This window comes from Phalangium opilio, unplaced genomic scaffold, assembly GCF_054372755.1.
Source record: "Phalangium opilio isolate 3A_F unplaced genomic scaffold, DU_Popi_V2 ptg000042l_1, whole genome shotgun sequence".
NCBI lineage: Eukaryota > Metazoa > Arthropoda > Arachnida > Opiliones > Phalangiidae > Phalangium > Phalangium opilio.
Window position 1 is genome coordinate 7,664,729 of NW_028324166.1, and position 24,778 is coordinate 7,689,506.

Sequence of the window (24,778 nt, forward strand, 5' to 3'; positions counted from 1 at the left end):
ACATTAGGGTTCGGCACTCATAGGTTGAGCGAGTGACGGTGCAGGTTGCCAGCTATGTCAATGTCACGTGGTTTATAAGTTAAAATGCATTAAGCATGACGTCAAGGGTGACAGTTTCTACATCTCCTTCCCTTTAATACAAGCAGGAAGGTTCAAAAATGGCTAGTTGAAGATTACAAGTTGAACAAACCTATGTATTCCATACGGATATGTATTCATGGTTGTATTGGTTTTAATGAACAGGATTACAATGGTGATGGTTTAGAAATAAAATTATTTTTCATACCTGGATAAAGCCCAATGTTAGCACCTTCATTCTTCAGACGAACTATGAGAATTCTGACATTAACCTAAAGTCAAATATTGATAGAATTACTCTTGGGCTTTAGTTTTGAGAGTGAGCAGCGAGGCTTTAGTAACATATTTCGTAGGGTTTGTTTATAACGCTTGACAAAACTGACTGTAGAGCTGAGAGGTTGGGTATAAACAAATGTCAAGCTGTGTGTACAAAAAGGTAACTTTCACTTCTAGCAATTTGTGATTAACATTTTCATTGGCAGTCTAGTAGTAACATTAAAAATGACAAAATGGATATCAAATATTACGTTCAATTTTATAAAGAAAACTCGAAAATATATCAGACTAGCCGTTACCCGCGGCGTCGCTCGCGTGTAATAAGAACTTCCATCTAAAATGATATAAATAATGTGTAGATTTTACTGATGACTAATATTTTTGTAGCACCCTAGGAGCGAAGGCACTCGGCACAGTCCGTCAGCGCGTCGGGATATTTTTTATTACTTTTCACGCGGACATTATTCCATAATGAAGGGTTTTTAAGTTTTTGGCCGCCATTTTAAAAGATGGCAACAAATCGAACCCAAAAGACCTTTCAGCCCGTCTATAGGTTAAAGGAAACCATTGTACTGAATATTTGTCAAATCGGTTGAAACGCGCGGACTTTATTGCATAGAAAATATTTTCTTACATTTCTGGGCGCCATTTTAAAAGATGGCGAAAAATCTAACCCGAAAGACCATTCAGCCCGTCTTAAGGTTAAAGCAAACCAGTGTACTAAATATTTGTGAAATCGGTTGAAACGCGCGTACTAAATTGCATAGAGAATATTTTTTACATTTCTGGGCGCCATTTTTTAAGATGGCGGCGGATTGGAAAAACCTTTCTTAGTACGCGCCTACTACTCATGAGTAACGTTCCTGCAAATTTTCAGCCTTCTAGGGCAAGCGGTTTGGGCTGGGCGTTGAATATCAGTCAGTCTGTCAGTCAGGACTTTGATTTATATAGATATAGATTATATTAGATAGATCACAAGTAAAATGAGACTAGATGTACTGAGCTAACCAAATTCTTCACTTGGCGAAAGTGAATATTCTTGATAACACACAAACAGTAGGCCCTCTGGTAGCGGTTTCTGAATTTTCCCTCCAAAACGTGAGACGCCCGCGGCGGTAGACGGCTGAACTAGATTCAAGCACCCGCGTCCGTTTTCCGCGGCTTTAGGTTGATGGGAACTATCTTAAACTAAAACGTAGCTGAAGCCCGAATATTTTCATAGAAGTAACATTATATATTATAGGGAAAATAAGTATGACACGTCACTTTATCGTAATCGTAATGTTCTCAAAAATTTACGGTTTTCTTTCATATGATAGATACGTGCTTTGGGTGAAAAAGTAAAATTACCAAGTTTCGAACCACTACGAAAACGCATTACTTCTTAGAGTTTATACGGACTAAGGGTTGCTTCAGCGATAGGTTTGAAGATTAAAAGCTGGTCGGCGAAAATCATGTTTTACCGGAAACTCACATCAATTAACGTTTTGATTGATCGAGTGGCACACTTATTGTTGTATGTCAGGTATGGTAACAGAACTAAGCACGCATGGACTGAGTTTTGCAACTAAGCTCACATAATATTTGAAAGGGAAAGCTTTGAAACTAATGAAAAATTGTTTCTATCACGAAATAAATCAACACCGAATTCTATACTCAATTTACAACTTTGAAGCAAAATATATCCCATAAAAGAGGGAGTATTTAATGGTAGAATACCGCCCTTTTCAAGATTGAAAATATGGGAAACGATTAAAGGTTTGTTTAGAGTTTACGTGCGAAATTAAGTATCTTTTAGCGTGCTTAAAAGTTAAGTGTTCTATTTCACATGAAACTCCACTCTCCTCAAAATGGTACTCAATTTAACTATGTGAGAATTACGACAGGAGTTCATTAATATTTCATTATTGGCTAAGGGTAAAATAGACTTTGTGATGATTAAAAAATCTATAATTTCACCAATTTGACGAAATAGAAGATTTATTTCTGTTTTTATTTCAAAAATATGGTTCGGTCCTACTAGGGACAAAGGCATGATGATTAAGGAAAACGTAGTATAGGCCAACTATCAGTCGTGAAGCACAGGTGTTTTCCTAGTGGTATAATACAAGAAAATATAATTAAACATTATTAAATCTACATGCATTTCTCCAAACGTCCAATGCAAATTTACATTATGCTTTTGCTGTACGAGAAATATTTTATAACCTTGAACTTCAAAGTGCATTTAATTCGAGTGGTCGCTGGTTATTCACGAAATCCCGTACGCTACCCGCGAAATCCAACTTTAGAAACCCGAAATCAATATCAAAATCATTAATCCGGAATGAAATCAAACGTATTTTTGCTCATTTCGAAATCCCGTAAAAAATTCGAAATCAGTTACGAAATCACAAAATTAGGAACTAAATCACAAAATTAATAAATAAATCACAAAATTAATAAATAAATCACAAAATTAATAAAGAAATCACAAAATTAATAAAGAAATCACAAAATTAATAAATAAGTCTCAAAATTATTAAATCACAAAATTAATAAAGAAATTGTAACATTGCCGGATATGTAACGTTACAAGTCTCTCTTCGAGCGCGATTTTAAGTAGCGAATGTAGGAAATGTTAAAAAAATGACTCTTCGTTTTGAGGGTAGAAATAGAACTGATATTTTATTACTGGTAGCAACAGAATCCCCCAAGTCAACCCCGTCATAAAATCATTCGGAGAGAGTTTCTTAACATCTCTCCGCCAAGTCATCAAGCCATAAATTTGGGTAGATTCTTGGAAACTCCAATTAGTGCCTATTGACATCCTAGTCCGGGAGGTCAGGGTCTCGAGGACCACCCCAGCTAAGATGACAATAGGACACCCTAAAGGCATAGAGGGTTGGAGAGTAAGGAGACGCGTGGCTTTTAGCGCCTATACGGCGAGTGAAGTAGCCGGCCGTTACAAAATCACAAAATCAGAAGCGAAATTACAAAATCAGCAAAGAAATCCAAAATAAAAATCACAAAATCCGACGAAATCATGTGAAATATCGCAAAATCCGTTGAAATCACGGAGAAAATCGCAAAATCTGACGAAATCACGGAGAAAATCGCCAAGATTCCAAAATAATCTTGATCAACTTTAAATTAAGCACCTATGCGTTATGTACAGTTCGTCTAGCAAACTATTTATATCATTTATTTTAATACTATTAGAGCAACTTAGTATGCAGCATTAGTTAAGAAATTTATAATACTTAGAAAAATTCTTAAACGTTTTCACCATAAATAATAACACACAGTAGAATAATCTTACAACAGATCAGATCATCTACTCATGATAATAATAATAATAAAACGGAGCCTCCGAAATGAACTAGGCCCATGCGTGTAGCGAAGCGAGAAATTTTTTTAACTAATTTAGTTCGTCGTGTTTTCCCGCTTGGTGGCGCTTTTAGTACTGCAAAATAAATATAAGTTCAGCCTCGTGATCCCGTCGACTGTTATTATATTATATTAGCTATAGAAGTAGAGCGGTCAAGCCGAGGTCGCGGATAGGTAAAAAATGTTTTTGAAAATTTCCGAAGACCTTCATTAAACAATCATTCCTAAGAAGTAAAGGATAAAAAAGTTAAGGTTAAAAAATAAAAGGTTATGAAGGGGTAAAAAAATTCTCTTATGGTATATGAAAGCTGTGAACTAGTATCTTCAAGAAGTTTTGTTTTACTAAAAAACCAACGATGTTGTGTTTAGTGTTCTTCCATGACTTTAATTAGCGTATGTAAGATCAATGTCAGAGGAAGGTCGGACGTAGCAAATAAACACGTTAGAAAAGCGGATACGAGTTTAATAGCCTCGTGCCCCAGTATCGCGTGATTGTTGTAAAGTTAAAACGGACCATCCAGTATGTGGTTCCAAAGACTTTACATGAGGCTTCAAAGTTACCACTCCACTAAAGTCTTTTCGTTTGTAAACATATGATTATATTTTAGCTTTAAAAATAGATACGGTAGAAAATAAGTTATAGATTTTAGTGCGTAGGAAGAAAAACTATTGTAAAAAACATCAGTTACCTATAGCATGCATAGTTTACAGACTAGGAGGATTCATACCATTTACACAAGGAGGCCTGGCTTTAGACTCGCCTCCTAGTGTAATACCTGAAGCCTGGTCTCCCTAGGTACATGGTATGAATCCTAATAGTCGGTAAACTATGTATTAGAACCAGCGAGATAAATATATTTTTAAGGCGGGAAAAGTTCGGTAGTTCAAAGCTTAATATTACTATGACTTAAATTAAATTTTTTTAATATTAGATGCGAAGAAAGTTTCAGTTACCGGTTAATTCGACCATGGTTGATATCGGAGATATTATTCAAATTGACAGCAAAGGGAAAAGAAACCGTAAATGCAGTTGAAGAATTAAACGAGACGTTCCAAGTAAGTATATAAACCTCTTTTGAAATTGGGACTTGACACATTCCGAACCAAACTACCAACTCATTTGTAGACGGAGTTAACGAAAATGAAGGCGAATATGAAAAAGCCCGACGATAACGTTCGAAGCGTAAACTTTATGAATATCATTCTACAAATGCTCGAGAAAAACCCCAATTGATGAGTGATAAACAATTTCGAGACGAAGCCTTTACTATAATTGGAGGGGTAATAAACATCAACACGGTCTTAAATGTAAAACGGTTATACTAAGTGACTTCTACAGGGTTTCGACATCAGCGCTACCGTTACAACATTTACCCTGTACATGATTGGTCTTTACCCGGAGATTCAGAAAAGGTCTACCAAGAGTTGGCTTCCGTCTGTGGAACGGACATCGAAAGACACATCGAATACGCCGATTTAAAACACTTGACCTACCTCGAAAAAGTCACGAAGGTGAATTAATGTTTAATAGCTAAAGCAACAGTATTACAAGTTTTACCATATTAATTGAAAGCCAACTTAACCCTTTGCAGGAATCGCTAAGGCTGTGTCCTCCAGTTCCATTTATTACTCGCGAGCTCACTCAAGACGTACAAATAGGTTCGTTTTAATCTTACTAATTTCTTTCTTAATAGAATTAACATTAATAATTTACTATTTTCCCAAGTGTCATTGCAAATAAATGTAATTAAAATTATCCTTCTCTATTGGTTTTACGTCTAAAATTTAGAACAGAGCATTTAGCTTTAATCCACTCTCATTTATATTTCAAAATATCTCGATAAAATAATACTATTTACAATTTTAGGCGAAAAAATTGTTAAAAAGGGTGTGACGTGCGGCATTTTGATTCAAGGCGTTCATCACGATCCCAGACATTTCCCCAATCCAGAAGTATTCGACCCCGACAGATTCAATCCGGAGAACAGCGAAGGAAGACACCCATTTGCCTACATCCCATTTGCGGCTGGTGCCCGCAATTGCATTGGTTCGTCAACATATTTATTTATATCATGAATAACTTCATTTAATTTCAACTGTTTTTCAGGACATGCATTCGCCACGCTGGAACTGAAAGTATTTTTAGCGAACGTACTTCGCCATTTCCGAATCACTTCACTATTACCGAGATATAAAGTTATTCCTGGTTATGATGTTGTCTCAAAAATTCATAAAATGCCCCTCAATTTCGAGCCCAGAAACCAGAATAATTGAAAATATTTATGTATTGTATTTCACTTGTTGAAGTAACAAAGGCTAAAAGTCTGCATTGTCGAAGTAGATCCACGCTAAATCATTAATTAATGCGTTATAATTTTCATCATCCTGAACGATAAGGCTGTTAACTAAAATAAACGATACCATTTCATGATTTCTCAGAGTTATTGTATAATCCTCTTTGGTATAATAAACACAATATTTTAATAATAAGAACAACGGAGCTCAGACCTTCATCCTCGACTACTTTGTATGTTTTGATGGGAGTGGCTTATATTTTCAAAACTCGCGCTCGCCATCTATCAGCCTTATTCTAATATACAGTGTGGAAGAGATCAGAGCAACACCTACCTTTGTGGAAAACCCCCAAAACCCCTGACGGACTACTTCACTGCAGTACATTTTCGAGCTCGTATACAGGGTGTGACATGTGTCATTGTATGCAAATGAGAACGTGCAACAAGTATTATAGTGAATATCGTTTAATGATACGCACTTTGAAACGTTAAAGACCTACGATTAAGCTTAGGAACTAAGGCATCACACTACAAATTAAAGGGCTGTTTGGTAAACCCGTCAGCGTAAATGTTCGATGTGCCTACCGTGTGTAGGCACTCTTCAAGACGATTTCCATGCCTTGTATTACGTTTTCTAGCATTTGAGGAGTGATTCAATTGCGCTTTGAATTCTGGCCTTCAAGTCGTCTACGTTTAAAGGTTCTGTTGCAAACACCTTCCCCTTAACATATCCCCATAAGAAGAAATCAAGTGGGGTTAGGTCAGGGGATCTTGCTGGCCACGTAATTGGTCCACCTCTACCGATCCAACGGTTTGGAAAGTGCTCAGTTAACCATTGGCGAACATTGACCGCCCAATGTGGTGGCGCACCATCCTGCTGGAACCACAGGTCCCGCATCACTGCTAATGGTAATGCGTCAATCGCATCACTAAACTCGTGGCGCAGGAAGTGCAAATACCTGTCACCAGTAATGTTGTCCTCGAAGAAGAAAGGTCCGATGATTCTGTTCCCCAGAATGCCACACCAAACATTTATCTTCCATCGAATTTGATGGTAATGTTGCCGTAACCAGTATGGATTTCGTTGGGTCCAGTAATGCAAGTTATGTCGGTTTACCGTACCATCCCTGTGAAATGTCGCCTCATCAGAAAAAAAGAACCTTTCTTAAGAACAATGGATCGGCTTCAATTAGCTCGCGCATGGTAAGACAGAAGTCTTGACGTCTTAGGTAGTCATCGTCCGTTAAGGTGTAATGGAGGTGGATATGATAGGGCCGGTAGTGATGCCGATGTAAAATGGCAAGAACGGTTGAATGGCTTAGACCAACCTCTTCTCCGACCGCTCTACTACTAGTATGAGGATTGGCTTCAAAACGTGCTAGAATGTCGACTTCCCTATCATGATTACCAATTATACGGTATCTTCTACGTTGACGGTCTTGCACGACGAAACTCCCGATATCTCGTAGGTTGTCTCTAATGTTCGTGAAGGTTCTTCGAACCGGCCTTCGTCGGTTTGGGAAGCGTTCGGCATAAAGCAATGCCGCTTGTTGAACGTTACCGCGACATTTACCCAAAATAAACGTCATGTCCAATTTTTCTCGGTTGGAGTAGGCTGCCATTCGTCTACGACACAGGACTTACAACGTTTATACGAACTAAGCTGCTAGTAACGACGCGTACGTTTGATTGAATAATGTGCCGAATTCTCAGTGCCGCGGAAAATTCTGACCTTCGTAACCTCGTATGGGTTCCTTATCTAAGTAGGCCAAAGCCACGAGTTTAGTGATGCGATAGACGCATTACCATTAGCAGTGATGCGGGGACCTGTGGTTCCAGCAGGATGGTGCGCCACCACATTGGGCGGTCAATGTTCGCCAATGGCTAACTGAGCACTTTCCAAACCGTTGGATCGGTAGAGGTGGACCAATTCTGTGGCCAGCAAGATCCCCTGACCTAACCCCACTTGATTTGCAACAGAACCTTTAAATGTAGACGACTTGACGGCCAGAATTCGAAGCGCAATTGAACGAATCACTCCTCAAATGCTAGAAAACGTAATACAAGGCATGGACAATCGTCTTGAAGAGTGCCTACACCACGACGGTAGGCACGTCGAATATTTACGCTGATGGGTTTACCAAACAGCCCTTTAATTTGTAGTGTGATGCCTTAGTTCCTAAGCTTAATCGTTGGTCTTTAACGTTTCAAAGTGCGTATCATTAAACGATATTCACTATGATACTTGTTGCACGTTCTCATTTGCATACAATGACACATGTCACACCCTGTATACGAGCTCGAAAATGTACTGCAGTGAAGTAGTCCGTCAGGGGTTTTGGGGGTTTTCCACAAAGGTAGGTGTTGCTCTGATCTCTTCCACACTGTATTTTGGGCTTTGAATATAGATACTGCATAAGGCAAGTAAATAATAATAATAAGTTATAGTTGTACTAAAATAATAATCTTAGTACAAAGCAAGAAAAACTAGATACTTAAAGAAACGACTATTTAAAGAAACATCAATTAAATACATTCTTAACTTTAAAACCTAATTCCACTAAATCGGGAGCTATATAGCATATCGCATTTTTGTCCACTGGCATTTTTACCACTGGCGCAATTTCGGAATAAATATTTAACCAGGAATATAGAGATATGAATGGCATTTTTGACCACTAGAAGTCGGTATATACAAAATTTGTGGGTGGATCCAAAATATAAGCAGACGAAGTTTCTCAATAGCGTATGCGAGCCTGCGAGGATGGTACCAGAGGCTAAAGCTATGATCCGACGTTCATAGTACATAAATCCGATTTTGGTACTACAGGAAAAAAATACGAAAATAAATAGTTTAACTTTATTTAATAATTATTTTTCACATACCAAATAACCCATTCAGCTTAGCGCCATTTTACCAACAACTTAAAGAGACTCATACGAGATATTGATTGTATTCGCTAGCACTTTGTTCAATGGCAGGAAAGGAGCCAACAGCTTTCACTCTCCAGACTAATATTTGTGAAAATTTCAAATGTAATGTCACAAAAGTTTTGGCGAAATGGAACATCATTCGCGGTAAATTCTGGACAATATATGCGTAAAAAACTAAAAATATATACTGATTGAGTTTTTTATTGCTCAAAATGTTATTCAAACAATTTAACAATATTTTGCATTCGAATATCTATAATATTGAAAACTGAAATTCAAAAGAAATCAAAAATTACGGGCCGGGAATTACCGTACTTAATGTTATAACGTTACTTATAGTAGTACTATCAAGTTCACTGTGTACTGGATGTACTTTGATTAAAAAAGGCTTTATTACATTAAAACAAAAGAAAAATACAAACAAATTTAAAATGAAACCAAGTTTAAAACTATTTTCTAAATGAATCTGAAAATGAAATTAAAAAACGCCAGTTTATCAATTAGTTGTAAGACATCTTATAGCGTGCCAAAGCCCTTCTTGCCATTTCCACTGCACATTTTGCCAGTTCACCAGGGAAAATCAATTTGACAGCAGTCATTACGTCTCGGCTGGTCAAAGTCGATGTATTATTAAAGGAATAGCGACGTGATTTAAAAATTATCTCAAATCTAAAGAAAACCTTACTTTTTTGAGAGTTTAAACTCTTCTGATTCCAAAAATATGCTTGATTAATATTTAAATATGAAGGAAAACACAGAAAAAACACTTTGAAAACTAGAAATTTGGGGGCAAAAGCAAATTTGCGGAGAAGATTTTTGGCGGGTTTTCTCCTTGCTACGTCACTCACGGCATCTCGCGGAAAAGCCAAGCGCGCGCGCCCGAGACTCCCGAGTCTACTAATGCCGCGCGAATCTGAATAAAATAGGCTTAACGCGGCGCTGAGACACTTAAAGGCGTCACGTGAGCGACATCTAGAGTGAAAGTTTCTCCTTACTACGTCATTAAGCGAAACAAAATTTTAACTAGGCCTTTTCCAAACAGTAAACTTTTATTGCAATTTTACAAATTTCTACGAAACCAAATACAAAAGTAAACATATCATAATAAATTAGATTTTAAGGATTTTTTTAGCATTTTAAGTTTGTGGGTGACGAAAATTATGTCACTAACACTTTAAGGCGAGACAAATCGGCTGCTTCCTTGGCTATTTTCGTGAACATATCGTTCATTAGGTCGTCCATTACCGCCATACCAGAATTTGCAATGGACAATTCTGGGTGGACTTCCTTCAATACTTTAAAGACGTAGACTGTGAAGTTCTCTTTTCTTCGCAAGTTCCTCTGCCTCTTCTCCCTCATACGTCTCGTGTTCTTCGAAACTCTTAAAAAATGAAAGAAAGAAATTATATTTAAACGGTTTATAGAACTTTCGATTCCTAATCGCTAAAATACGCCTGTCCTTAAAATCCGTGTATATAAGAATAATCCAGATAAAAAATAACGTATGTTTAAACCGACACGACCGACATTAAATCGGATTGGTTCTCTATTTTTCAACAAGAAAGGCTGAGGTACAGAATATTAAACATACTAAGTTATACCAGAAGTAAGATGAGACTAGAAGTAAAGAGCTCTAGCATTGGTAGTAGATCCTGGCACTAGTGAACAAATTTGAGGATTTTATGCCGCTTCCATCGCGCCTACACTAGAGAGAAAAAAATTGTGGGGCTACAAAAAATTCCCTAACCCCTTCCCCTCAGCCTAAAGCCGCGGAAAACGGACGCGGGTGCTTGAATCTAGTTCGGCCGTCTACCGCCACGAGCGTCTCACGTTTTGGAGGGAAAATTCAGAAACCGCTACCAGAGGGTTAACCGTTGGTGTGTTATCAAGAATATTCACTTTCGCCAAATGAAGAATTTGGTTAGCTTAGCACTTCCAGTCTCATCTTACTTCTGGTTATACTTAAACCTAAACGAATTACTTTAAGTACACAAGCTCTTTATTTTTTATTAATTTTCATGGCAAAGAGGCTGTGTACTTCAGTACTGGTGCGGCCAGGATGGACTTAGTCAAGTTTCAGGAAGTGACGAGTCAAGGAACAATTTGGGGTTACTTAAACTTGTGGTATCGGTGTGTTGGAGTTAAATGGACTACTTACGGTAGTCAGCACCGAACCGAAATGCGTATAGATTTTATATCAAACATTCTCATAATAGGGGAAAGAAATTAATCAACGCATCGACACAGAATAGAGTAATAAACCGGTTTACTAAGTTTTTTTTTGGTTTGAGTCCGCAGATATCTTGGAAATTCTTAAGCAAAATAGCTTGTTAAAATTATTGTTACCTTTTATTTGGTGCGGACGAGCTAGATGGGCCTACGCTCAACGACACGTCTTGAGGTTTGAAAGTCAGGGGAGCTGTGGTTAGGGCTTTCGGTTGACGTTGACCTTCTTGGCGCGCATTGGAGACGTCTTTTAGAGCTACTCGTGCCATTGTTAATACACTAAAAGCTCGACCAAATTAAATTACAAAAAAAGAATTCCCGCGATTGAAACACAGCTGTCACTATCTACAGCTTTGTTTGTGATTGCTCCTATTTATATGGTTTCACAAAAAGAAAGGTATAGACCGAGTGAAAAAACATCTCGATAGAATTATGTAGTTTTTTAGTGGTCTCTAGCCCTGCACCAGCATGGAGAAATATTTAAGGACACGCTGCTACAATTCAATGCACCTTAAAGAAAACTTTAATTTCCAATCCGATAAATTTAATCCATGAAGTAACGGCATTAGAATAATGATTTGTGAAATAAGTGATCAGTATTGGAACTATTGAGTCGCTCCAGATAAGAAAGCTGTGTGTTTGAATCACGTCCGGGTCAAAGACATTTTAAAGTTTAGTTTTATATTTGCTTGTAGCATTCTACCTATTAAAATTTCGATCACTCCCGTAACCAAAAAGTTTACAATTAAGGGCTGAGTTGAAATAATATATGGGTTCTGTCTTTCGTATCTGTAATGAAGATACATTAACGGTTCAGACTGAGCAGAAAAGCTATAAACACATTTGAATAATTGGGTTTAGATTTTATAATAGAAGTAAGCATCATTGAGGCCACAAGAACAGTGAAAGATCTGGTCGTAATCGGGTTATAGCTGCTAAGAATATCGTTGAGGTGAAACGAGAGGATAGTGTTTACACGACAATTCAGTTCAAAGAGTGTGTAACCTTGAAGAGTAGACAATTGGGCCTTCACAAACACATAAAGATAATATCTGTCCAAACTTTATACTCTTCAATTCCTGTTTTTTCCCCCAAAGACTGATTTCCATGTGTACAAGACATATCCTTTATTTTCCCTTCAATAATACCTACATTACAAAAACATTTTTAGTAGATTTTATTTTTTTTATTAACAATTAAATTTTTTATATGTTTTTTCGTAAGATTTCATAGTGAATTTAATGCCCATTTATCAATCTAAAGCGACTTTAAGTTTATTGTCTCTGATTTCAATTATCTCTCAAACAAATTATGTTCATACGCATAGAAGAAATAATTTTATAAGGTTTTATTAATTTTATGAAAGTTTCTATTCTAATGATTTTAATGTCATTTTATCAATATAAGGCTACATTTAGATTATTTTGTGTCACTTTCATTCACCTTAAATAAATTCAAATGAACAATACAAATAATTTTATATAGAATTATTTTCATTACTTTACAATTTTTATTGAACCTTTGGATGAGAAAAATAAAGAAATGTACTTGATGCTATAGTTAGGCCGGTAAATCCGCGTCACGTTTGATTCTAATAACGCGACTGTTTTCGTCTTTACGCAAAAGTATCTTGCCATCTTGAACCCAAACGAACTTATAGCCCTTATCTTTAGCGAATTCTTTGGCGCGATGCAGAAGTTTCTTGTTGTAAAGCGTTAACTTCTGATTGACGAAAATCTTCTCCGATTTCAAGGAAGGATCCAAAGCCGAAGACGTGATTCCTAAAGACCTTTTTCCTTTGAAAGCTTTCAACCAATTCTGAGTCGTTTCCAAAGTACGAAACTTTACTTCAATTACGTTTGAGCAATTGGTAGCAGCGCAGGCACTGTCAGTGACAGAAGAAGTTTTAATTTGTCGATGTACGCTAATGATGTTGTCTTTATCTTGCAGGGATAAACCCAAAATTGTAGCTAATCTTAACAAAATGATATCTAAATCCTCGTTTTCTTTCGATTCAATCCCGGCAATTTCCAAAACATTTTTAAAATTTTCTTGATCGTTCGATTTAGCTTTCGTTTCCAAATGTTCCAATCGTGTTAATAATGTTTGCAAAGTTTTATCAAAAAGAACTAATTTTTGGTTCACCTTTTCTAATCCTACTTCCACATTTTTGTTTGTTTTGACTACATCATCAGAATTATTCGAAGCTGAACTCTGACCTGGGTTTATTTTTGGTGTGTTAGCGGATCTCTCGGCGTATCTTCGCATTACTTCAACGACGTCGGTACATTGATTTTCGAAAGCTAAGTGTAATGGTGTCTTACCATTTTTGTTTAAAACATTCATATCAGCGCCATTATGTAACAGCATGCTGATGATATCACTACGATTTTTGCCCGCAGCATAATGTAACGCCGTTTCGTTATTTAAACCGTACGTTTCGTTAACTTCCGCTCCATTATGTACTAAAGACACAATAACGTCACTGAGATCATTCTCGCAAGCAAAACTTAACGGAGAGCGGCCGGCCTTATTACGAAGTCTCACATTGGCACCATTTTGTATGAGAATAAGCGCCAAGTTTGCATCCCTATATTTACAGGCCAGGTGTAAAACAGTGTTTCCCTCCGCGTCAAGTTCGTTAACGTCAGCTCCATTATGTAGTAAAGATATGGCAACATCTGTGAGATTACATTCGCACGCTTGAAATAATGGTGACACAATCTCGTTTTTACTTATGTTTACATTGGCACCGTTTTCTATAAGAATAAGCGCCGTTTTTGCAGCCCGGTTCCTGCACGCTTCGATTAAAGCAGAGATTCCATATATGTCGACTGAGTTTATGTCAGCTCCGTTACGTATTAACGAAGTGGCCACTGAGGTATTTCCCCATACAGATGCGAATATTAATCCAGTATTGTAATCATTATCACGTGCATTTACATTAGCGCCTTTTCCAATTAGAGCTAGAGCAATATTCGTAACATTAATATAGCAAGCTTGGATTAAAGGCGTTCTTTCATAATCGTCAAATGTGTCTTCTAAATTCACTCCTTCGTTATAATCAACTTTAAAACTTCATTGAGGTTTTCATTACAAACGGCGTCATACAGTCGTCTATCTTTCGCTTGAGCCATCTTTAGTAGATATGCTTAACGATTCTAGGTAGACTAGGTTGCATGAATAATAATATACCTCCACGCAATTACCAACCTTTATTGATTAAAATTAGTGGTCGATTAAAAGCAAAAAGGGACAGTAATGTATATTTTTACATACCTCAATTATTAGCTATGGTAAATTTAAATGTAACCGAGGCCAAGAAGTTTTTTTTCAAACTAAAAATGTAGACCGAACTAAATAAGCAAATAGAAATCCTTCAAGCATATCAATTTCTGGGAAATATGCCGATCAATTTATCTGATCATATCAGTCACGTTGAGTTGCATTGTTTCCCCCAGAAAGTACATGCGCTAAAAATATTTAATTTTAGTTTCTTATCTGAGCGTCAAACAAAAGTAAGTTACGTAATAAGTAAACTTTATACGTTAAAGTCAGTATGAAGTATAATAATTATTTTATTAAAGGGAGGGTGAAGAGGAAAATCAAGTGATTTTTAATCGATTTTTCTTCCAATTATAAGACCAGTCTGCATAGTGAAACACCCAGGAAATACCTCCGAATGATATTAAAATTCAAAATAGGTTCAGATTTTAAGGATAATATGAAATAAGCCCCTCCGACCAATCGCATAACGCCCAGCCGTTATGTTAACAAAATTCTCGTGGCACGCTCCATGTTTCGCGAAACGATAGTCACATCGCGCGCAAATTTTATCAAATCTCGCGATAAATTTCATTCGCAACGAGAATTATGTTAATAAAAAGGCAGGGCGTTACGCGATTGGTCGGAGGGGCTTATTTCAAATTATCCTTAAAATCTGAAGTTAATTTGAATTTTAAAATCATTTGGAGGTATTTCCTGAATGTTTCACTACGCAGAATGGTCTTATAATTAAAAGAAGAATCGATAAAATAAAAATCACTAGAAATTTCTCTTCACCCTCCCTTTAATGGAAACGTACCTTAAAAGAACTTTCTTTTAATAAATATAAAATGAACAAAATGGGAAAACCAAAATATTACCTCTCCGAGTCAAGAGGTCTACTACTACAAAGTTATTTACCTAGATATGGGCCGTATTCTGCAGAAAAAGTATGCTCCTCCCCCGGACTTAAGCTCGCTGATTGGTCGGTCAGGATCGAACTTAGGGCTTTTCATTGGCGGTGGCGGTTTTGGGGCAAAACTCACTTAGGACTTGTGATAGGTTGAAATTTTCGAGCAGACGACATTGACGCGTGTCAAAATATACACCAAATTCAAAGTAGTAATTTTAGAACTCGGCAAACCGTTCAGCATCATGAATCGGTTAATTGACCGGTTTTTTTGCTTTCTTTTTCCACCGGAACTTAGCAGACTACACTTCGTCGTTGCTAATGGCGGTAATGGCAGGTAATGGACTATATTGTTCTTGGTGTTGTTGACTTTTGAAAGAAAGACAACTAATTTATTGTTGTAAATACTGTTAGTTTACAAAATATAAGGGTTTGCGTTGTTATCATTTAAAAAATATGCCTTTGATTTGTGGGAAAATGAAGTCGAACTCTGCCCGAAGTCGAAAAGGATTTACACCGAGGCTTATGACGAAGAAAGTGCTCTGTAGACTGTAGTAAGTAGTAAAGAAAAATTTTATTGTTTCTGTTATTGACTTATTGTTTGGTTCTGTAAGATAAGTTGCAAGCAACAGAGGCACGCTAGTAAATGATTGGAACATGAAATGAGGCACCATCCCATAGAGAAGGTATTTCGTCATTCATTGGCCATGACCAAGATAATTGTGTTTTGATACAAATATGATTGCCTAATCCTTATGGGTCATGAAAGCCTGATTCAATGTGCTTATAATATATATTCCATGACTGTCACAGCCATCTTCCCTGGCACTTGGCACCATGAACTGCACCTATTTTATAATCAAAGCACCAACAGCGAAAGAAATACTTCTACCTTTTATTAAGCAACTATTGCATTAATGTTCAACTGGTAGATAATGTTGCACACATGTCTAACAAATAGAAATATTCATATGCTTTTTTATTATAGATTTGTGGTAATGACATTTCTATCATTGACACTGGCAATGGCAGGTTGGGCACTTCCTCTAAGGATATCAGCCAACATTGAAGTGTTGTAATCAACTTGCATATTAAGTATTAACACGTTTATTCGTTGAGCATGCTTTACTCTAAGGTATCCCTTTAAAGAAAAGGCTGGCATAGTTGTTGCAAGTATAATCTACCAACGAGTGTGTGATTTGCGCCTATACAAATATGAGGTGAGCTCTTTAAAGGTTTCTATAAGATAAACAAATCAAACTTAACTAATTATTATTATGGTAATAAAGAATCAATTATAGGAAAATAAGTAACGGAGAGGAACCAATGTCGAGATGGAATGATGAGCTGTTACTAAAAACAGTTTAGCAACATTATTTAAATAAAACTTGAGTTTATTTTAACTTTATCACATAGGATTCTCGATGTAAATTAGTTTCTTCAGGAGCAGATGACAAAGGAGTCTCGGACGCTAGCTTCCATAATGTAGAGGGCAATGGGATCCGCGAACGTCACGGATATTAACCAAAATCATTACGCCAGTGCCACCTCTCGTAGGAAATTTGAGCCTTATTTTCCAACCAATAGCGTGGCTGCAAAGTCTCGAAAGGAGATCTGGGAAATCGCCTCTGGAGCCTCTCTTTAAAAATACGTATCGTCTGCTTATAATTAGCCTAAGCTTAACGAGTATTAGAGTTAAAAAATGGATTTCAACGACTTTTTAATCTTTTTTTAGACTATAATTGATAATGAAAAGCCCAGCGAGTGACGTATGTACACTATTAAAAAACTAAAATGTGTTTCAGTGCCAAATTTTTCTAAATTTCTTCTTGAATTAAATGATAGCTACAAGAGGTTGGGAAAAGAAATCACTCACGATCTTCTAAAACCCAAAAAGTAAGAGACAGTGATTTCGTTTCCAACCTCTTGTAGCAGTCAATTAATTCCTACCTTTAAGGTCGCAAAATGTAGTCTTATCTTTTATCTTAATACCAACGATTACAGCTGTTTGAATAAAGTAATTATATTGTGTATATTAATGTCGCGATCGGGTAAGACGAACCTCAGTAGCCACCGTTAGTCCGTTATTACAAAAAAAATTCCCAGCAGACTTTGGCGCCAGATATAATCCACCAAAAGCATCGTCTGCTATAATGTCTGATAGCGCCTCTATGGCAAACGATACTGCTACAGCTGTGACGTACGCGGGTCCCATTGCCCTCTATATTGTGGAAGCTAGCGTCCGAGACTCCTTTGTCATCTGCTCCTGGTTTCTTATTGTCAATATCTATAAGACGGCCACTAAATGCACATCTATGGTATTATTATCTGATGTAGGCAAATGTATGAGTCTGTTGGAATGGTATTTGGATGAAGGAGGACTGGCATTCATGTGCATATGTTCTTGAGCATTGTTGTTTATGAATTATCATTATAAGATTGTATTAATATAGAACCAATGGAAATCATGTATCGAACCTAAAATCCTATATATGGAAAAAAGGCTTTTATTGATCATCTTTCTTGCAGTTTTAAAAGAAGATTCCCCATATTTGTATTTCCAATTGCACATTTCAACAAGTCACGAAGCATTACTGAAGCGGCAAAATATTTAAAATTACCTTCATTTTGCATATTCTAAAAACGTACGAGTTTCAATTTAAACTTTAATTATTGATTTATTCGCAACTACCTCTTTATTGTTAAATCACAATTAAATGTAGTAAAATTTGTTATGTCGTCCGCATCATTTAACGAAGAGTCAATTAAAAAATGTGCCACTATAGGAACTAGTAAGCCTATTGGTGATTCTACGGTTATATTTTTATCTCAGTGATCCGTCTTTAATGTTTCGAGCACCCCTATGTATTTAAGGGAAGATGCCACGCAAAAATGAATTAAGACAATAAAACTGTAACATTTTAATGGGTAGGAAATAGAGGGTCAACATATTCTTGTGTTTCATTATTATTTCTCCAACAGTTCCATAAAAGTTGGACATTTACATACATTGCTGGAGAATATCCGAATTCGAGTATAAGATAGCTAACAATTTACGGCATACTGACAAATGTCAAGTTCAAAACTGGGAATGAAGGTACATTTTAGGAGTTCATGGACGAAACTTTTTCGGCCTCCAGTTTTACCGCTCTCCATTGTCGAAGCAGTCTTCTTTCATATATCGCCTTTCAAGATGCTCAATATCTTCTTGATCTCTTCCAACCAACAATCTTCTTCATTGACATCATTTAACCTATCTGTGTTCCCCGATGTTTAATCCAGTTATCCTTCCTCTGATGTGTGGTGTTTTGACAGTGAATGAAGTTATTAAAGTACATTGTCCCTGTATTGCTATCTTTAATTTGCTAAGATAAACCTGTTAGTAACAGAAGAAAATGAAGAGAAATTCCTACTATAGAGGTCAAAAATAGTTCCCATTCGGGTTCATGTCAAACACGTCATTACCACAAATCTATAATAAAAAAGCATATGAATATTTCTATTTGTTAGACATGTGTGCAACATTATTTACCAGTTGAACATTAATGCAATAGTTGCTTAATAAAAGGTAGAAGTATTTCTTTCGCTGTTGGTGCTTTGATTATAAAATAGGTACAGTTCATGGTGCCAAGTGCCAGGGAAGATGGCTGTGACAGTCATGGAATATACAGGGTGTTTTTGAAAAGTCCATCACAAATTAAGGAGCGTGTTTATTGGACCAAACTGAGTGAAACGTATCAAAGAACATGGGGTCTACAACATTTAGTTTCGGAGATATGGCCCCCCAACCATTTGCCCCAAAAACGAGAAAATATCCCAAAATGTGGAGTAAGGGTTATTACCATTACCCAACTTGTTTCGAAGTCATAGACAATTTCAATAGCCTTGAATTTGAGAAACACTACTGTAACTTTAGATAGCAGAAGGGTATAAATGGGTAGAAGTACGCGTACGGCGGTAATGTAAAGCTAATACCAAGTGTCATAGTGTTTTAAGATTTCTCAGCACCCAGTAAAATGGTTGCGATTGAAGGTTGTGTTTTGTTCATTACGTTAGTGTTTGATGTGTCACAGAGAAAACGCCATGATACGATCCCAATGTAAATGTACTTTTTATTGGTTCTTAATTCTTAATCTGTAACAAATAACTACTACAAGAATTGTTCAAAGTGTTCACCACCCGCGTTAAGGCAAACTTGAACACGCCTTACAAACGATTCCCTAACACGTTGCAAAATGCCTGGAGTATCGCCAATAGTTTGACAGGCATTAACGATTCGTCGACGAAGCTCTTCCACATCAGGTACTTCACTCTGATAAACTATGTCCTTCAAGTGGCCCCAAAGGAAGAATTCGCACGGGTTAAGGTCGGGTGATCGAGCAGGTCATTCCACGGGTCCACCTCGACCTATCCACCGAAAAGGGAACGTCGCGTTAAGGTGAGCCCTGACAGCGAGACTGAAATGTGGTGGTGCACCGTCATGCATGAACCACATTCTGCGTACTAAACCTAAGGGCACGTCGTCAAGTAATTCCGGTAAAACGTCTTGTAAGAATTGTAGGTACGCCTCACCGTTTAACCTGGGCCGAATATGCGGATATGAACCTAATGTATGGACGAGCCGAGGGGAATGCTGCTGCAGCTGTACGTTTTTATCAGGAAAGATTTCCGCAAAGACGCTTACCAAACCGACTGACGTTCGAGGCTGTGGACAGACGTTTACGACAGGACGGATGAATCCAACCGGCTGGACCTCAACCTAGAGAGCAAGAAGTCCCAGAGGCCGTAGAAGACGAAGTCCTTACTATTTTCGAGGACGAACCAGCAGCAAGTACCCGCCAGGTGGGTAAGCGATTAGGCTTTGGTCACGTGCTCGTGTGGAAAATCCTCAAAAGTCACCAGTTTCATCCTTACCATTTTCAAAAGGTTCAAGGTTTGAATCCCGCGGTCTACCCACGACGCATGGCGTTTTGCCAGTGGTTTCAGCCTCAGATAAACGCCATTGTTTTCCTGCGTAGTCTGTTAGTCACAGACGAAGCTATCTTTTCGCGAGATGGTATTATTAACCTGCATAATAAGCATCAATGGTCCCCAAGAAACCCTCACGCAACGTTCGTTAAATCTCACCAAGTACAATTTAGTTTAAACGTGTGGTGCGGTATTGTAGGTGAAAATTTAATTGGACCGTATTTTCTACAGCCCAGGTTAAACGGTGAGGCGTACCTACAATTCTTACAAGACGTTTTACCGGAATTACTTGACGACGTGCCCTTAGGTTTGGTGCGCAGAATGTGGTTCATGCATGACGGTGCACCACCACATTTCAGTCTCGCTGTCCGAGCTCACCTTAACGCGACGTTCCCTTTTCGGTGGATAGGTCGAGGTGGACCCGTGGAATGACCTGCTCGATCACCCGACCTTAACCCGAGCCATTTCTTCCTTTGGGGCCACTTGAAGGACATAGTTTATCAGAGTGAAGTACCTGATGTGGACGAGCTTCGTCGACGAATCGTTAATGCCTGTCAAACTATTCGCGATACTCCAGGCATTTTGCAAGGTGCTAGGGAATCGTTTGTAAGGCGTGTTCAAGTTTGCCTTAACGCGGGTGGTGAACACTTTGAACAATTCTCGTAGTAGTTATTTGTTACAGATTAAGAATGAAGAACTAATAAAGAATACATTTACATTGGGATCGTATCATGGCGTTTTCTCTGTGACACATCAAACACTAACGTAATGAACAAACACAACCTTCAATCGCAACCATTTTACTGGGTGCTGAGAAATCTTAAAACACTATGACACTTGGTATTAGCTTTACATTACCGCCGTACGCGTACTTCTACCCATTTATACCCTTCTGCTATCTAAAGTTACAGTAGTGTTTCTCAAATTCAAGGCTATTGAAATTGTCTATGACTTCGAAACAAGTTGGGTAATGGTAATAACCCTTACTCCACATTTTGGGATATTTTCTCGTTTTTGGGGCAAATGTTTGAGGGGCCATATCTCCGAAACTAAATGTTGTAGACCCCATGTTCTTTGATACGTTTCACTCAGTTTGGTCCAATAAACACGCTCCTTAATTTGTGATGGACCTTTCAAAAACACCCTGTATATTATAAGCACATTGAATCAGGCTTTCATGACCCATAAGGATTAGGCAATCATATTTGTATCAAAACACAATTATCTTGGTCATGGCCAATGAATGACGAAATACCTTCTCTATGGGATGGTGCCTCATTTCATGTTCCAATCATTTACTAGCGTGCCTCTGTTGCTTGCAACTTATCTTACAGAACCAAACAATAAGTCAATAACAGAAACAATAAAATTTTTCTTTACTACTTACTACAGAGCACTTTCTTCGTCATAAGCCTCGGTGTAAATCCTTTTCGACTTCGGGCAGAGTTCGACTTCATTTTCCCACAAAACAAAGGCATATTTTTTAAATTATAACAACGCAAACCCTTATATTTTGTAAACTAACAGTATTTACAACAATAAATTAGTTGTCTTTCTTTCAAAAGTCAACAACACCAAGAACAATATAGTCCATTACCTGCCATTACCGCCATTAGCAACGACGAAGTGTAGTCTGCTAAGTTCCGGTGGAAAAAGAAAGCAAAAAAACCGGTCAATTAACCGATTCATGATGCTGAACGGTTTGCCGAGTTCTAAAATTACTACTTTGAATTTGGTGTATATTTTGACACGTGTCAATGTCGTCTGCTCGAAAATTTCAACCTATCACAAGTCCTAAGTGAGTTTTGCCCCAAAACCGCCACCGCCAATGAAAAGCCCTAAGTTCGATCCTGACCGACCAATCAGCGAGCTTAAGTCCGGGGGAGGAGCATACTTTTTCTGCAGAATACGGCCCCATGGAATCATTTCTCTTTTTTGAAGTAAAAAATTACGAAATATTGAAGCAGTATTCCAAGCATAGCGAAATTACCGTAAAGCAGACGAAATTTTACATGCAATAAGGATAAATCTTGGACACATGGAAATCAGTCAATGGGGAAAAGAACAGGAAATGAAGTCTACGCTTCAGCTGTTTACCCTACATTCTGATAGCTACAGTCACAACTGGTTAGCAGTGTAAACACTATCGTCTCGTCTCACCTCAACAATATTCTTAGTTTGCCAACACGAGTGTTAACGTTAAATAATACCAAAGCTAAATTGTAGCTAGACGCACTGATAGTCAATGCGCATCATAAAGAAAATAAAAATTCTGTAGCTTAGCCCTACTAATCTAATTGCCACCATGATCTTTTCTTCTATTATAAAATCTTAACCTGATTATTTTAGAGTGTATTTAACTTTCGGCTCACTCTGAACCGTTGATGTCTCTTCATTTCAGACACGAAAATCAAAACCCAAAGTTTATTTCACCTCAGGCCTCAATTATTTACTCAATATTTCACTAATCCTATTGCGGGTAATACTAGATATACCCGCCGGAGTCTAGATCTTAGCTTTCTTCATGAAATCACTAAACCGAGGATTATTCTATATACAGATGTAGTATAGCTTAAGTAATATATAAACAGCCATTTCAAAAAATAATATTAAAAATAATCTTTGGAATATCAAAATGAAACAGAGCTTTAAAGCTACAAAAGTACTAAATGCATCATAATTACGAAAAATATTTCCATATATTAATTTTACATTATGAGAAAACCAAATATTAAGGTTTTTTAGGATTTATTTCCACATCAAGACAAGGCGAACTGCTAACGCGGTGCACTACTGTAACAACGGACGGACACACACAGACTAAAACATAGACTGCTTTTTAACTCTTTCCGTTTTAATTTTGAGTTGAGAAACAAGATTATCTTAAATATTAAAATAAATATAATTAATATTAAATATTTTTTTCGATAGTTGTTCGCCTTATTGAGCGTTACATCGATTTGATAAAGAACAATTAAACACTCTTGAGAGACTTGACAAATATTGGCGTTTGAAATGAAGCATACGCCGGTTGATTCACCTTACTCAAATAGGTAGTATATAAGGGTTTCGAATCGCGGCTGTGGATAAGAACAGCGCAATTGCGTGAACCTTTGGTGGAAGCCCCACCATTGGGAGGTCAGACGTTTCTCGTAACCCTGGCCGATCGCCGCGTATGTCTTACCCTTAAGGATGATGATGGAGTAGAAGCCAGGTGTACAGACTGGTGTCCATGTGGGATGGACGAAAACAAAGACCAGAAGATGGTGGTGTTAGAAGCCAGTAAGTACAGACTGGTGTCCATGTGGGGTGGACAAATAGCAGATGATGGTGGTGATTAGAAGCCAGTATGTACAGACTGGTGTCCATGTGTGATGGACAAAGACCATAAGAGGGTGGTGATTAGAAGCCAGGTGTACAGATTGGTGTCCATGTGGGATGGACAAAAAAAAAAGACCAGAAGATGGTGGTGTTAGAAGCCAGTAAGTACAGACTGGTGTCCAAGTGGGATGGACAAAGACCATAATAGGGTGGTGATTAGAAGCCAGTGTGTACAGACTGGTGTCCATGTGGAATGGGCAAAGACCAGAGGCTGGTGGTGTTAGACAGGCAATGGAGTAATAGCCTGTAAGTGTAATACAATTTTCGAAATTTCCGGAAATTGAGAACACGTTTGCTCCGATTTTCAAACTGCGAACGCGGTCCACTGGGGTGTAAGTCAATAACAACAGACAGACACACACACAGACACGTCGAAATTAGAACCTCTCCGTGACATACGTCACTCGGAGAAGTAAAAATATTAAAAATAATTTATCTCTTATTTCATAATAATTACCTTTTAATTAGTCTTAAAATCGAGAACTACTGTACCATCCTTCATTAGTTTAGTTGCGTCTGCTAGCCCGAACCGCTATGTGATTGGTGGGCTATCACAGGCTGAGAGAGGTAAAGATAAGGTAGGGGTAAGAGGTTCGATTTAGCAGAAACCACTAATCCAATGGCGAAGCAGTTGTCCTCGATTTTAACCTTAATTAACTCCTAATTATTTCGTAATAAGATATCACTTATTTTTTCTGTTTAATATTTTTCCTTTTATATTCAGAAAAATGCCCTTCTTTTAAAGCATAATGTTATATTACCTGAACGTTTCCTTTATGGGTACATGTACCCTATCTAGACAGCGATAAAAATGGGCCTAGCAAATTATACTATGTACTATCCATAGTGTCAAATTAAGGTTAGTAATAGTGACGTCACCATGGTAAACATGATAAAGATGGACAATGTCCAATTATTAATTTTGCGAAGAAGCAAAGTATACCTTGGGATATTTAAAATTCAAATACGTGTGTACAATTTCTTCCCGTTTAAAAAAAAGTTAAAAACATTTGTTGGATCAGCACCCGTTCGATAAATGAAAAATTCGATCGATTCGGACTGCGTTCGATCACCCAAA

The 24,778-nt window shown here is 37.5% G+C and overlaps 1 protein-coding gene and 2 long non-coding RNA genes across 4 annotated transcripts; 2 read left to right on the plus strand and 1 right to left on the minus strand.

Moving 5' to 3' along the window:
- Positions 1–4,956: 4,956 nt before the first annotated feature.
- On the plus strand, positions 4,957–6,083 carry LOC149678828 (cytochrome P450 4F12-like). The gene is made up of 5 exons (XM_089835946.1): positions 4,957–4,960; positions 5,063–5,235; positions 5,316–5,382; positions 5,591–5,770; positions 5,831–6,083. The coding sequence occupies exons 1-5, from the start codon at positions 4,957–4,959 to the stop codon at positions 5,995–5,997; spliced, it is 591 nt and encodes a 196-aa protein (XP_089692072.1). The 3' UTR covers positions 5,998–6,083.
- Positions 6,084–15,555: 9,472 nt separating this feature from the next.
- On the plus strand, positions 15,556–18,287 carry LOC149678829 (uncharacterized). The gene is made up of 7 exons (XR_016366160.1): positions 15,556–15,688; positions 15,766–15,905; positions 15,966–16,037; positions 16,165–16,279; positions 16,340–16,571; positions 16,641–16,777; positions 17,689–18,287. It is a non-coding gene; the product is annotated as an uncharacterized LOC149678829 (long non-coding RNA).
- Positions 18,249–22,759, minus strand: LOC149678830 (uncharacterized). Of its 2 annotated transcripts, XR_016366159.1 has the most exons (6): positions 21,917–22,759; positions 21,707–21,839; positions 21,575–21,646; positions 18,884–18,998; positions 18,728–18,823; positions 18,249–18,644 (listed from the first exon to the last, which is right to left on the minus strand). It is a non-coding gene; the product is annotated as an uncharacterized LOC149678830 (long non-coding RNA). The 2 variants fall into 2 exon arrangements; XR_016366158.1 differs by having other exon boundaries at positions 18,249–18,823.
- Between the last annotated feature and the right edge of the window lie 2,019 nt (positions 22,760–24,778).

Coding starts and splice junctions, on each gene's coding strand:
- LOC149678828 (XM_089835946.1), top strand. Junction 5,236..5,315: donor ACCTCGAAAAAGTCACGAAG/GTGAATTAATGT, acceptor AACCCTTTGCAG/GAATCGCTAAGGCTGTGTCC. Junction 5,771..5,830: donor TGGTGCCCGCAATTGCATTG/GTTCGTCAACAT, acceptor ACTGTTTTTCAG/GACATGCATTCGCCACGCTG.